This window comes from Salmo salar, chromosome ssa03 (assembly GCF_905237065.1).
Source record: "Salmo salar chromosome ssa03, Ssal_v3.1, whole genome shotgun sequence".
NCBI lineage: Eukaryota > Metazoa > Chordata > Actinopteri > Salmoniformes > Salmonidae > Salmo > Salmo salar.
The window spans coordinates 18,692,919-18,708,606 of NC_059444.1; the positions used below are offsets into that span (position 1 = coordinate 18,692,919).

General features: G+C 39.0%; 1 protein-coding gene across 3 annotated transcripts in view; it reads left to right on the top strand.

Moving 5' to 3' along the window:
- Nucleotides 1–15,688, top strand: part of LOC106599578 (thymocyte selection-associated high mobility group box protein TOX) — an 80,841-nt gene that overhangs the window by 36,661 nt on the left and 28,492 nt on the right. For all 3 annotated transcript variants that reach the window (XM_014190867.1, XM_014190869.1, XM_014190870.1), the window contains exon 3: nucleotides 12,407–12,514. In XM_014190867.1, the coding sequence (XP_014046342.1) occupies nucleotides 12,407–12,514 (108 nt within the window). The remainder of the gene's footprint in view (nucleotides 1–12,406; nucleotides 12,515–15,688) is intronic.

Here is a 15,688-nt window from a genome sequence, read left to right on the forward strand (position 1 = left end):
GTTAGCCTCTATGGGCTACTCAACAGCCAGTGGAATCCCGTGGCGCGATTTTCAAATACCTTAGAAATGCTATTACTTCAATTTCTCAAACATATGACTATTTTACACCATTTTAAAGACAAGACTCTCGTTAATCTAACCACACTGTCCGATTTCAAAAAGGCTTTACAACGAAAGCAAAACATTAGATTATGTCAGCAGAGTACCCAGCCAGAAATAATCAGACACCCATTTTTCAAGCTAGCATATAATGTCACAAAAACCAAAACCACAGCTAAATGCAGCACTAACCTTTGATGATCTTCATCAGATGACACACCTAGGACATTATGTTACACAATACATGCATGTTTTGTTCAATCAAGTTCATATTTATATCAAAAACCAGCTTTTTACATTAGCATGTGACTAGCATGTGACTAGCATTCCCACCGAACACTTCCGGTGAATTTACTAAATTACTCACGATAAACGTTCACAAAAAACATAACAATTATTTTAAGAATTATAGATACAGAAGTCCTTTATGCAATCGCTATGTCCGATTTTAAAATAGCTTTTCGGTGAAAGCACATTTTGCAATATTCTGAGTAGATAGCCCGGCATCACAGGCTAGCTATTTTGACACCCACCAAGTGTGTCACTCACCAAACTAAGATTTACTATAAGAAAAATTGGATTACCTTTGCTGTTCTTCGTCAGAATGCACTCCCAGGACTTCTACATCAATAATAAATGTTGGTTTGGTTCAAAATAATCCATAGTTATATCCAAATAGCGGCGTTTTGTTCGTGCGTTCAAGACACTATCCGAAGGGTAAAGAAGGGTGACGCGCCCGACGCGTTTCGTGACAAAAGAATTCTAAATATTCCATTACCGTACTTCGAAGCATGTCAAACGCTGTTTAAAATCAATTTTTATGCGATTTTTCTCGTAAAAAAGCGATAATATTCCGACCGGGAAACCCTGTTTTAGTTCAAAGACGAAAAAATAAAAACACGGTGTCGCCTCGTGCACGCGCCTCAGTCTCTTTGTCCTCAGATCGACCACTATCCAAATGCGCTATTGTTTTTCAGCCATGGCCTGCATAGTCACCATTCAACGTTCTGGCGCCTTCTGAGAGCCTATGGGAGCGTTAGAAAATGTCACGTTATGCCAGAGATCCCTTGTTTTGGTTAGAGATGATCAAGAAGGCCAAGAAATAGTCAGAGAGAGCGCTTCCTGTTTGGAATCTTCTCAGGTTTTGGCCTGCCAAATGAGTTCTGTTATACTCACAGACACCATTCAAACAGTTTTAGAAACTTTAGGGTGTTTTCTATCCAAATCAAACAATTATATGCATATTCTAGTGACTGGGCAGGAGTAGTAACCAGATTAAATCGGGTACGTTTTTTATCCGGCCGTGCAAATACTGCCCCCTATCCCCAACAGGTTAGAGCTGCCCCGGTCAACTGTAAGTGCTGTTATTGTAAAGTGGAAATGTATAGGAGCAACATCGGCTCAGCCGCGAAGTGGTAGGCAGTGGTGTAAAGTACTTAAGTAAAAATATTTTAAAGAACTACTTAAGTAGTTTTTTGGTGTATCTGTACTTTACTATTTATATTTTTGACTACTTTTACTTTTTACTTTTATTCCTTAAGAAAATATTGTACTTTTTACTCCGTACATTTTCCTTGACACCCAAAAGTACTCGTTACATTTTTAATGCTTAGCAGGACAGGAAAACAGTCCAATTCACACACTTATCAACCGAACATCCCTGGTCATCCCTACTGCCTCTGATCTAGAGGACTCACTAAACAGAGAACATCCCTGGTCATCCCCACTGCCTCTGATCTGGAGGACTCACTAAACAGAGAACATCCCTGGTCATCCCCACTGCCTCTGATCTGGCGGACTCACTAAACAGAGAACATCCCTGGTCATCTCTACTGCCTCTGATCTGGAGGACTCACTAAACAGAGAACATCCCTGGTCATCCCCACTGCCTCTGATCTGGAGGACTCACTAAACAGAGAACATCCCTGGTCATCCCCATTGCCTCTGATCTGGAGGACTCACTAAACAGAGAACATCCCTGGTCATCCCCACTGCCTCTGATCTGGAGGACTCACTAAACAGAGAACATCCCTGGTCATCCCTACTGCCTCTGATCTGGAGGACTCACTAAACAGAGAACATCCCTGGTCATCCCTACTGCCTCTGAATCGGAGGACTCACTAAACAGAGAACATCCCTGGTCATCCCCACTGCCTCTGATCTGGAGGACTCACTAAACAGAGAACATCCCTGGTCATCCCCACTGCCTCTGATCTGGTGGACTTACTAAACAGAGAACATCCCTGGTCATCCCTACTGCCTCTGATCTGGAGGACTCACTAAACAGAGAACATCCCTGGTCATCCCCACTGCCTCTGATCTGGAGGACTCACTAAACAGAGAACATCCCTGGTCATCCCTACTGCCTCTGATCTGGAGGACTCACTAAACAGAGAACATCCCTGGTCATCCCTACTGCCTCTGATCTGGAGGACTCATGAAACAGAGAAGATCCCTGGTCATCCCTACTGTGTCTGATCTGGAGGACTCACTAAACAGAGAACATCCCTGGTCATCCCCACTACCTCTGATCTGGAGGACTCACTAAACAGAGAACATCCCTGGTCATCCCCACTGCCTCTGATCTGGAGGACTTACTAAACAGAGAACATCCCTGGTCATCCCCACTGCCTCTGATTTGGAGGACATACTAAACAGAGAACATCCTTGGTCATCCCCACTGCCTCTGATCTGGAGGACTCACTAAACAGAGAACATCCCTGGTCATCCCTACTACCTTTGATATGGAGGACTCACTAAACAGAGGACATCCCTGGTCATCCCCACTGCCTCTGATCTGGAGGACTTACTAAGAGAACATCCCTGGTCATCCCCACTGCCTCTGATCTGGAGGACTCACTAAACAGAGAACATCCCTGCTCATCCCTACTGCCTCTGATCTGGAGGACTCACTAAACAGAGAACATCCCTGGTCATCCCCACTGCCTCAGATCTGGAGGACTCACTAAACAGAGAACATCCCTGGTCATCCCCACTGCCTCTGATCTGGAGGACTCACTAAACAGAGAACATCCCTGGTCATCCCCACTGCCTCTGATCTGGAGGACTCACTAAACAGAGAACATCCCTGGTCATCCCCACTGCCTCTGATCTGGAGGACTTACTAAACAGAGAACATCCCTGGTCATCCCCACTGCCTCTGATCTGGAGGACTTACTAAACAGAGAACATCCCTGGTCATCCCCACTGCCTCTGATCTGGAGGACTCACTAAACAGAGAACATCCCTGGTCATCCCCACTGCCTCTGATACTTTTACTCAAGGATGACAGTTGGGTACTTTTTCCACCACTGGTGGTAGGCCACACAAGCTCACAGAACGGGACCGTTGAGTGCTGAAGCGTGTAGTGTGTAAAACTCATCTGTCCTCGGTTGCAACACTCACTACTGAGTTCCAAACTGCCTCTGGAAGCAACGTCAGAACAAGAACTGTTCGTCTGGAGCTTCATGAAATGGTTTTCAATGGCCAAGCAGCCGCACACAAGCCTAAGATCAACATGCGCAATGCCAAGCGTCGGCTGGAGTGGTATAAAGCTCACAGCCATTGGACTCTGGAGCAGTGGAAACATGTTCTCTGGAGTGATGAATCACGCTTCACCATCTGGCAGTCTGACGGACGAATCTGGATTTTGTTGATACCAGGAACACGCTACCTGCCCCAATTCATAGTGCCAACTGTATAGTTTGGAGGAGGAGGAATAATGGTCTGGGGCTGTTTTTCATGGTTCAGGCCCCTTAGTTCCAGTGAATGGAAATCTTAACTCTACAGTATACAATTACATTCTAGACGAACTTTGTGGCAGTCCCTTTCTTGTTTCAGCATGACAATGCCCCCGTGCACGAGGTCCATACAGAAATGGTTTATCGAGATCGGTGTGGAAGAACTTGACTGGCCTGCACAGAGCCCTGACCTCAACCCCATCGAACACCTTTGGGATGAATTGGAATACTAACTGCGAGCCAGGCCTAATCGCCCAACATCAGTGCCCAACCTCACTAATGCTCTTGTGGCTGAGCAAGAATGTTTCAACATCTAGTGGAAAGCCTTCCCAGAAGAGTGGAGGCTGTTATAGCAGCAAAGGGGGGACCAACTCCATATTAATGGCCATGATTTTGGAATGAGATGTTCGACGAGCAGGTGTCCACATACTTTTGGTCATGTAGTGTACCTGCCCTAGGAGGATGGTAGATTGTTTCAGGATACTGGTGGTGTGTCTCTGTTATTGTTGGGGTTGGCCTCAGGTGAATCACATTTTGAGCAGGGAGCATGTAATAGTGGGCCGTGTGATAAGTGTAAATACCACTTAGATATGGCCCAGTGCACAAGTTAATGGTTAGCAAATGGATTGGAAGTGTGTGTGTGTGTGTGTGTCAAATAAAATAAAATGGTATTTGTCACATGCTTTGTAGACAACAGGTGTAGACTAACTGTGTTTGTGTGTGTGTGTGTGTTTGTGCATGTGTGCATGAGCGTGTGTGTGTGTGTGTGTGAGGGGGGTTAGTGCTAAGCCCTTAAAGCTAGAATCCTTAGTTGCTACATCAATTTTGGGGTTTACAAATGAATTATATAATATAGTATACCCACAGATTATTGAAGAATATGACTTAAAGGGGCAATCAGCAGTTGCTACATTCATTTTTGGACTTCTAAATGAATGATATGTACCCATTGATTCTTGAAGAATATAACTTATAAACGCCTCTTGAGATTAGTTCAACTGTCGTACTCCATCAGAACCCAAAATATAAGCTTCTTTACTCCAGTGTTTATAAACGATGTAAATGTAAACAAACACTGTATTGCCTCATAATATGGTTAAAACTATCATTTTGATATCATGGATGGCCAGTCCTTACATCCATTGCTCTGTCTATGAATTTGAGAGTGGTGACATTTCTCCAGGCCCACCCATCAGCTTTTTATTTTATTATATTTTTTGTAATTTTGAATGAAAACATTTTTTTGCGGGTTAATTAGCTTTAATATTGCAGATAGATTGTGGCTTCCATCAATGTCATTGTCTGCATCATTTCCAATCCCCTATATATATAAACAATTTTAAACGATGTTCTACATTGTAGAATAATAGTGAAGATATCAAAACTATGAAATAAAACATTTGTAATCATGTAATAACCAAAAAACTGTTAAAACAAATCAAAATATATTTAATATTTGAGGTTCTTCAAAGTTGCCACCCTTTGCCTTGATGACAGCTTTGCACACTCTTGGTATTCTCTCAACCAGCTTCATGAGGTAGTCACCTGGAATGCATTTCAAATAACAGGTGTACCTTGTTAAAAGTTGGGACACGGTAGGGTTGGTATACAGAAGATAGCCCTATTTGGTAAAAGACCAAGTCCATATTTTGGCAAGAACTGCTCAAATGAGCAAAGAGAAATGACAGTCCATCATTACTTTAAGACATGAAGGTCAGTCAATCTGGAAAATTTCAAGAACTTTGAAAGTTTTGTCATAACTCTCCTGTGAATATCTGAAGGATCAGGATACAGTGGTTCCGCTCTACAGCGCCCTCTCTCTCCCGCAGAGGTGGAGGGGGCCGCTTTATGGCGGTCGTAAAATACTCTGCTTCTGGGCTCTGTAATATCGAGATTGGAATGTGACTGTGGAACACAGAGAGACACTTGTACATCAAAAGGTTGAATAATTGAACAGTATTCCTGTATTACAAGCAGTTGGACTGGTCTGTGGACACTTAAGGAACAGTCATGTCCAGTTTGTTTCATTTGGTGACCTCATGAAGGACAGGAGAAACACATTACTGTTTCTTTGTTTGTATACACTTCTCAATTATAGGGTTTGCATCTGAATGTTGTATAAAATAAATTATTAAGCATAAGAATACTTTTGGAAAGATAACAGTGTGATCTTAGTCTTCTAAATGAGAGTTGTTTTTCATAGTAACTTATGATCGGTCAGTGGCCACGCCCCCGTGAGCACAGACACTATACCCAAACGTCAGGGAACGCCCCTTTCCACAGAGTTAATAAAAGGACTCATGACAAAATGTACAATGAGTAAAAAACACAGGGGCGGGAGTTCCCACGTCGAGATGGCTAGGAAATCCACAAACTAAATATCAATTATTCATGCTGCAGCTGTTAAAGTACTTTACTCAAGGCAAAGGGTGGCTACTTTGAAGAATCTCAACTCTAAAATATATTTTGATTTGTTTAACACTTTTTTGGTTACTACATGATTCCATATGTGTTATTTCATAGTTTTGATATCTTCACTATTATTCTACAATGTAGAAAAGAGTAAAAATAAAGAAAAACCCTTGAATGAGTAGGTGTGTCCAAACGTTTGACTGATACTGTCTATAAAATCTATTTTCCTTTATTATTTTCCCATAACCCTACCATCCCTCCCCTAATTGGAGTAAACTAATGGACAACAACACTTAGGCTTCTACTTCCAGCTTATGCATACTATATACATTTTATGGACACAGTATATTTTACAATAGTTGTCTTTTGTTTGTTTTTAGTCCCATCATTCAGCTCCACTCAACCCCTCCCATCTATCTCTGAACACCATCCAGTTTATTTGCCATATATTTTTCAACAGTGCTGTGATGTTTCACAAAAGTTCTGAACCTTTATATTCTCATAGATTCTACATATTGTAAATTAAAGATAACATTTTTGCTAATAGTATTATTATATTATTTATCGATTGACAATTACTTTTTAAATCACCCAGCACTGCTCCAGGCAAATGTTGCAATTTTTCAGCCATTCATGATCCTGCGACAAAAAACAAGCTACACGTGGACAGTACCAAAATAAATTATCTAATGATTCTGTCTCTGCTGGGATGGTTGTATCCCCCATATATAACAATCTATTGGTTGCAAGAATTTTTTATAAAAATGTTAATTGGAAAACCCTTGGTTAATTGGAATCCAGCTTTGTTTTGTGTACCAGTTCATAAACCATGTGCCATGGAATCGGTACATCGAAAATCTCTCGAAAATCTCTTCTAACTATTTTGCAATCTATATGGCACAGCTGTCAATGTTTTGGTCCTTAAATGAAACTGGTATACTTTTTTATTTATCACAATGTTCTTTAGCCAATTTTGGTCTTTAATGCAGGGCCGACAGTCAAGTTCCTTACTTTCTCCCGGTTCCACTTGCCTCTTCCATTTTTTTGCGGTAATGCTGCAATTAGTTGGTTGTAATTTTGAGTAGGGTAGACATTTCCATATATTTCTGTCAGCTGCATGTGTGACATAACTCCACCAGTCCTATGTATGATATCATTTACAAAGATTATATATTTTTTAAACCTTTTTTCCCAAAAATATAGTTTTTTTTAATCAATTAGTATATTTGAGTTTAACCATAATATTTGTTGTAATATTTGTTATTGTCTTTTCTGGTGGATTAAACTGAAATTGCAACCAACTTTCTATGGCTTGTTTTAAAAATAGCTATGTTTGATTTCATTTTCAAATAACCAAAAGTGAGAGGTTGTAATCTGAATAAAGGGGAAAAGGCTATTTTTGAACATTCGGTGAGACATTCTTACTAATCTGCTTGAGAACCAGTCCGGATTCAAGTGTAACTTTTGTATGACGGAAGCCTTTAATCTAATGGTCTAATGCTTTAATATTTAATAATTTATGATCTCCGAATTCATATTCATTATATGAATAGGCCCATTTAATTTTGTCTGGCTTGCCGTTCCAAATTTAAATTGAATATTTTTTGCTTATATAATAAAAAAAAAAACATGTTGCTAGGTGTAGGCAAGGACATAAGCAAATAGGTAAACTGGGATATGACTAAAGAGTTAATCAGGGTGATTTTTTTCCCACAAATAGACTGGTATTTTCCTTTCCACGGTAGCAAGATCTTATCTATTTTTGCCAACTTTCTATTAAAATGTATTGTATTGAGATAATTTCTTTATTTCGGGATATGAATACCGAGTATGTCCACTTCACCATCAGACCATTTTATTGGTAAACTACACGGTAATGTAAAAGTTGTATTTTTTTGTGATCCAATACGTAATCTAGTATCTAGAACCTTGATATAATTGTTTGATCTGATTTTAATAGCTAACATTTTGATGGTCATAATAAATAGATATGCCGATAGTGGACAACCTTGTTTTACTCCTCTTGACAGTTTAATACTTTCTGAGAAGTAGCCATTATTTACTATTTTACACCTAGGGTTACTATACATAACTTTTTACTCATTGTAAAAGAGATTCTCCAAAATGGAAATATTCCATGCATTTATATATAAATTCCAGTTGTACTTTATCAAAAGCCTTTTCAAAGTCAGCTATGAATACCAGGCCTGATTTCCCAGATTTTTCATAGTGTTCTATTGTTTCCAGTACCTTTCTTAAATTATCTCCAATGTATCATCCATGTAAAAAAAAACCTGTCTGATTAGTATGAATAATATCCCACAATACCTTTTTAATTCTATGCGCTATGCACTTTGCTAGAATTTTTGCATCACAACACTGAAGTTTAAGGGGATTCCAATGTTTTAAATAAACTAGATCTTTATATTTACCACTTGGGTCCTGTTTCAGTAATAATGAACACAGACCACCTTGTTGAGTATCTGATAATCTACCATTTTTATAGCAGTGGTTAAAACATGTTTATAAAGCTCCCCTGAGCACATAAAAAAGGTGTAGTATACCTCAACTGGTATGCCATCCAGCCCAGGAGTTTTCCTAGACTTACGGGCTTTAATTGCACCAATAAGTTCCTCCTCTGTAATTTGGCCTTCACATGAGCCTTTCTGTACAGCTGTTAATTTTACATTATTAATAGGGGGAAAATCCTTACAATTGACTTCGGTTAGTGGAGATGGAGGAGACTGAAATGAAAACGTATGCTTAAAGTACTTTGCTTCCTCTTTCAAAATATAGTTTGGTGAATCATGGGTTACTCCGTCATTTGTAACAAGTTTCAGTAAATTCTTTTTGGTAGCATTTCTATGTTGAAGATTAAAAAATTCCCCATATTCCATCCAGTTCACTTTATTTTTTATAATATATTACACTTGAGTGACTGGCAGACCACCCTAGTCCACTTATATCCTAGGACCCATTCTTTATAAAGAGCACACAGTGCCACCCACAGAACAGAAGCAGATTAACTGACCAAAGCATTTCCAACGCCCTCACCTCCATTGTAATGTATACAGTTATTTAAAAATATATATCTTTATTTATTTCCACAATTAACTAATAATATGTGTAATAATGTTGCAGTTCATACAAAGGATTGACATTACAAAAATTACATTTTTGGCAAACAATTATTGTGATTCAACCTGTATTGTCCCTAACATCCTTACCCCATATCAACAGATGTGGGATACACACACACACACACACACACACACACACACACACACACACACACACACACACACACACACACACACACACACACACACACACACACTCCCCACCTTTCCCCCACAAACAACCACAAGCTCAGATGTTCAACAACTGTTCCATCCCTGAGCCCAACTCAAGAGAAGACTTTTGTAGCTGTTTGAGAAGGCATGCAAAATTGAGCAAGATTGGTTAATCAAATCTCCCCGATGTCAAATCCTAGCTGATGGCGCTCAGATATTATTTCATGTTGCTTTAATTTCACCTTTATTGTGTTTTAGTTCAAACACAGTGTTCCTGTCTGTTGGAAATGGGTAATTAACTTACTTTATTAATTAACTAAAGGCTTTGTGTTAATTAGCCGTAGCTTCCCTCCCTTCCCTTAGTCTAGGGGCTGTAGGGCGATGGAGCTAACGAATTGGAGACTGTGGTTTCACAAATAGCTCTTAATAGGATACTGTACCCAGGCATTTTCAAGGGATGATTGTGCAGTCTAATAACAAGTTGCGCTATACTATATCACTCAATATGAATGTTATTCAAGAACATTATACCAATAATTTATTTACAACAATGACAAATTGTTCCATTAAAGCTCAACTTCTTCAATCCCATATTTACTGTCTGCAAAAGGGGCAATCTCAATGAAAGGACTGGTAATTTAGCTAATAGGCATCATATGTAGCAACACATATTCTATTGCTTACATTGCAGTTAACCCTTTTTAACTCTGTTTCATTTCTTGTCATTACGAAGTAGAAGTGTCATGAATTAGTTATACAAGTGAAAATTACTGTCACGTCCTGACCATAGTAAGATGTTATTTTCTATGGTAGAGTAGGTCAGGGCATGACAGTTTTTTTTCTATGTTTTCTATATCTATGTTTAGTTCTAGTTTTCTATTTCTATGTTGTTGTTTTTTGGGGGGGATCTCCAATTAGAGGCAGCTGGTCCTCATACTTAAGTAGGGTTTTTGTTCCACCTGTGTTTGTGGGTAGTTGTATTCTGTTTAGTCTATGTACCTGACAGAACTGTGAGCTGATCGTTTTCGCTTTTGTTATTTTCTTTAGTGTTCTGTGTTAAAATAAAAAGTCATTATAAAAATAAAAAACGGAGTTTCCTCTAATGAGCACTCAACATGCTGTGCTTTGGTCTCCTTGCTACGACAGTCGTTACAATTACATTTATCCCAAAAAAATCCAAATTTCGGTCAGGTTCCTAAAATATTGGGCTGGGGAACGATTGTTTTTGGTTTCTGTTCTGACTCATATTAATGTCTGAAAGTATCGTTTCAGAGCAATTCACACCCTTTGCACGCATATATGAAACTGTCTTCACCTTCGCTATAGTCAGAAACACATTTACTGAGGTGTGCACAGCATGCCTGGTACTTTTTTTCCTTTTTTTCTAATGTTTTTCATAGTCATGTAATCAGAGTAATATGCTGAAGTCAATCACCACAATATCTTACAAAACTATCTCAGTCAATGTGAATAATTCATGAAAATGAATGATGGATGTATACATCAGTTATGACCCACCATTGCTATGCCATTCTACATCAGCAATTTGCATAATTTCTATCAATTTTGATTAGACATCATTTAATCTACTGCATGCCACTCACACAGTCTCCCATATCCATGACAACAGTTATTTTATTTACTGAAAATATTGATACTGGTTTACTTAGACTCCTTTAATTAGGACTGTGGTAAAACTTAGAGGAAACCCCGCTTCATTCAGTCTTCTGAAAACCTAATTCTATAATAGTTTTATTTTTCAGCGGGACAATTACACAAACTTTAATGCTAAAAACACCCCAGAATGGCTTTCCAAGAGGTGTTGAGTGTTTCTTTAGTTGTCCAGAGGTGTTGAGTGTTTCTGTAGTTGTCCAGATGTGTTGAGTGTTCCTGAGTGGTTTAGTCGCAGTCCTGACTTAAATTTGCTTGACAATCAGAGACAATGTTTGAATATTGCTATCCATCTATGATTCCCAACCAAATTTACTGAGTTTGAGCAATTTTGACAAAAACAATGGATATATGTTGCCCTAAGAGTTGTGCAAAGTTGGTAGAATCTTATTTAAAATAATTCACAGCTGTAATGGCTGCCAAAGGTGCTTCACCCATGTATTTACCTCTGGGGTGTGAAGACATACAGATGTAGGATCTTAATTTGATCACCCTTTTGGTGGAGAACTTTCCTGCAAAGCAAATGTAAAATGTTTAGTGGATTTGAGGTTTAAAAAGGCTTCTGAAGTTTGTAATTTCCACTTTGAAATTTCAGACCTGATTTTCCCTTTAAAAAATGTATCAACCCCTACAAAAATGGCCATGAATTATAATCCACACAGTAATTCACATTCCCTGTTGTATGTCTTTTTTATGGGGTGCATGTCATAAAAACTCAATTCAAAAGTTTGTTTTATTAAATTAGGAATTTCAAATGTCATGGTATATCCTTGTGTGTAGCAATGTCATCTAGATAATGTAATTTGATTTTAAAAGCCTTTTCATTGTTAAAATAGGCCTATAATTGTATTTTTATTTAAGACTCTCGCAAGTGATCGTAAGTCGCTCTGGATAAGAGCATTGCTAAATGACTAAAATGTGAAAATGATCAAATAGTAATGTCCATTCAGATACTTGAATATTCGATTAACCGTGCCCTGTATGGTTAGATAAAGCAACCTGATTGTCCAGAGAACATGTTTATCATTGTTCTCTAGAAGCTAACCTAAGGTTAGTTTTACGTTCCCGCCCAGATGGTTAATGGCCTCGTTTGAGGATGCTGAGTTGATCCAAGATCTGTGCCTAAGGGTTCTTCCTTCCATCTTTCTATGACCTTGTGGTGACCCTTTAACTTTCTGTTCCCTCTGGTAGTTCCGTGTGCCTCCCAACCCCCACCAGACGCATCTCAGCGCCAAACAGACTGGACCACTGTGGAAACGAGATGGCCCCGCTCACTCCGATGGACCCCGGCTACCCTGGGTGAATACACAACAACAAATTCACCACCAGTGGGTTTCAGGGCTCAGACACAAGGCAGGCACTTGTCAGTTGATGAAAGTTCAAATCCTCACTCGTATAACAAGAAAGACTACACACTTCGATCTAATCTCTCCAAGGTGTGTTTTATGACAACATTTCGACCCAGGCCTGCATCATACTGCAAATCAAAAGCCCTTATTACTTTACTTTGGCATATTGATGATGAAGTTTAAGAATTATTCATTATGAAAGATACTGTATTTCACACACACACACACACACACACACACACACACACACACACACACACACACACACACACACACACACACACACACACACACACACACACACACACACACACATACACATACCTCATCCACACCTTTGGGATCAGGTAATTCGTTTTATTGGCAGCAACAGTTCTGTTCACCTTGAACATCTCGGCAGCAGACAGGGTTAAGCAACAGCACAGCGCTGCTCTCAAACAGGCGAGGCAGAAAAACAACACAGAATAGAGTATAAAGCCCTAACATCTATCCGAGTCTAAAATCAAAGGTGTTATAGAGTTATGACTTAAACACATTTCAATGTCGAATCCAAAATGTTTGAAACCCTGTCCCAGAACTAGGTACAGTATGTTTGATTCTGCATGTCCCCTTCATTGGTTCAGTAGCTGTTAGGTGGATTTCTTCTTATTGTGAAACCTGAACTAGTCTCACATCTTCTAGGTCTGTGCTCGGTAGTATTTGGTGAGAGTATTAAAGAAGGAGAAATAGAGAGGCAGAAAGAAGTTGTTTCATTATTAATTGTGTTGGCAACATTGCAGCTCGCAGATTGTCATGCCAATAAATCATATTTCAATGTGAATTGAAAGGGAGGGGGACTGTTTCATATGGAAGCTTTTTATGCTGTTGAGGCTAAATTATCTCATTTTGTTAAAACAATAAATATTGAGTCTATTTAATTTGTATTTATTTGTTGTTTTTTAGTCCATGTTGATTATTTTACTCAGGCTTATCTTAGACAAATCCAAAATAGATATTTTCATTCGTTTTTTTGTATTTATCTCAACTTTTATCTCAAACAATGAAACAGTTGATCCCTGATAAAAAAGAGAGTACCTTTCCAGATTGGGCCAATGGTTTATGGGTAGGTCAAGTGCTGGGTGGAACATTTTTAGGCAAAATAAAACAAGAATTATTCATCATAAAAACTGCATGTGTAGGCGGTGTGGGGGCCTTAACTTGGTTGGAGGGAATTCCCCATCTCCCACCCCTCTACCACACACTACATCTTACAGCATTATTAATGATGTGTTGACTAGATATGAGTGAAATGAAAGGAGAGAAATATCTCAATATGATCAAATTATTTTGAAGATGGCTGGTCTGCACTGCACCCATCTGTTGTTACACATTTTCAAATAGAAAAACCATTTCATGATTTGATGTTGGTTGAAGTTGACTTATAAGTCATTAGTCTGTTTTTTCAACTAAGGTGAAGGCTCTGCAACTGTTGCTAATCATTGTCATTCTAGAGACTAATGTTAGGAGAACATTTCCATTTGAATGGTGCATTTGTAATAAGAATACAATATATTTGAATGGGGTTAATCAAAATAGGCCCACTAGCAGGCATTTGCATAGTTCTGAGCAGAAAGGGACTTACCATTGTTCTCAACTGAAAGGGACAATGGGCGATTGAAGAGAATGACAGAAAGAAGAACATTTCATTTATTCAGGACAAGGCTTGGTATAAGAAAATATGCTCACGTGGCAATGGGCTTTTTGTTTCTAAAGGACAAATGAATGACAGCATGAAAAACAACTACTTAGTAATAACACCTTCAGATAATGTTAGTTTAAAACGTTTTTTTACTTTAGGGTGCTAATTATCACAAGTAGGGTTGCAAAGGGTCAGAAACTTTCTGGTAAATTTCCAGAATGTTTCCGGATATTTTCCATGTGAAGTTAAGCCCAGGAATTCTGGGAATTTTGCTTAAATTCATCAAAAAACTTAGCTTATAACAGTGAACCTTTTTTGTGGGATACATGTAAGGCAATTGTAGGTCTTGTGGCATATTTTGGTTAAACTATCCCCAATTCAATGGAATAGCAACCCTCTGCATGCACAGTGCATTCTTCCATCACATGTGCAGCTGATTCTCAAGATCTTGCACACTAATGAGATGCTATTGAGCCCAAACTACTACACTGTCTGAGCCAAGGACTACATGCTTTCTGGTAAGTTTTGATTACAGTACTGGGTGGGGTGAATTTATTTTATATGACTGTTACGGATACAGGTATCCTGTGTGTGTATCCTGTGTGTGTATTTCTTTTCTCTCCTTCTCCCCTCACAGGTGGCAATCATCAGTCACCAATCAGTTGCTAATCAGAAGACACCTGCTCCTTTTCCATTACCCTATCACAGCCCCTTTCCCTTGGTTTAAAAACCCAGTCAGAAGCTCAATCTCTCTGTCATTCAATATCTCTGTGTCGCCATCTCTCTCTCTCTCCATCTCTCTCTTTTTGGATTTTTCTCCTACATGTCACATTTGTCCGGTACCTGTGAGTATTGTTTTGTTAACGTGTTGACTGTTTGTTTGATGGTGGGAAAAGGGGGTACCAAGACAAGTCTCCCATGGGCATACAATACCCGTATGAGTACTTTGTCTAAGTACACTAGTTAGAACTGGGCGGACCACCCACTGTATTTTATTGGCTAGTGAGCTAGCCGTTGTTCAAGCAGGTAGTCTAGCTTAGGGGTGTTTATGGATACTTATTTATTTCCTTGGGTCCAGCTCAGCCCCTTTTCCCGCCCCCCTTTACCGTGTGTTTAAAAATAAACCCTAAGAGTTTGACGGTAGATTTAAGTTGTCTGTGGTTTTTGTTCTCACTGTTCCTTTTCACTATTATAATTTGCATAAGTTATGTTACGGGTCTCGTTTCCATCCCCCCTAGACTGCAGGGCCAAAGGGATTCGTAACAATGACATACATTATTTTTTGTTAACTAGTAAATAGTAGCCTACAGCGAAGTATTTTTAAATCATTTATAACTTCTTAACAGTTTCTGCTAGTTAGTTTTTGCTACCATGTGGGTTTTAGCTTGCTTGAGCCTGCTAACTGAGGAGTGTTAATTCACCTGTTTCCGTACATGTTTCATTTCA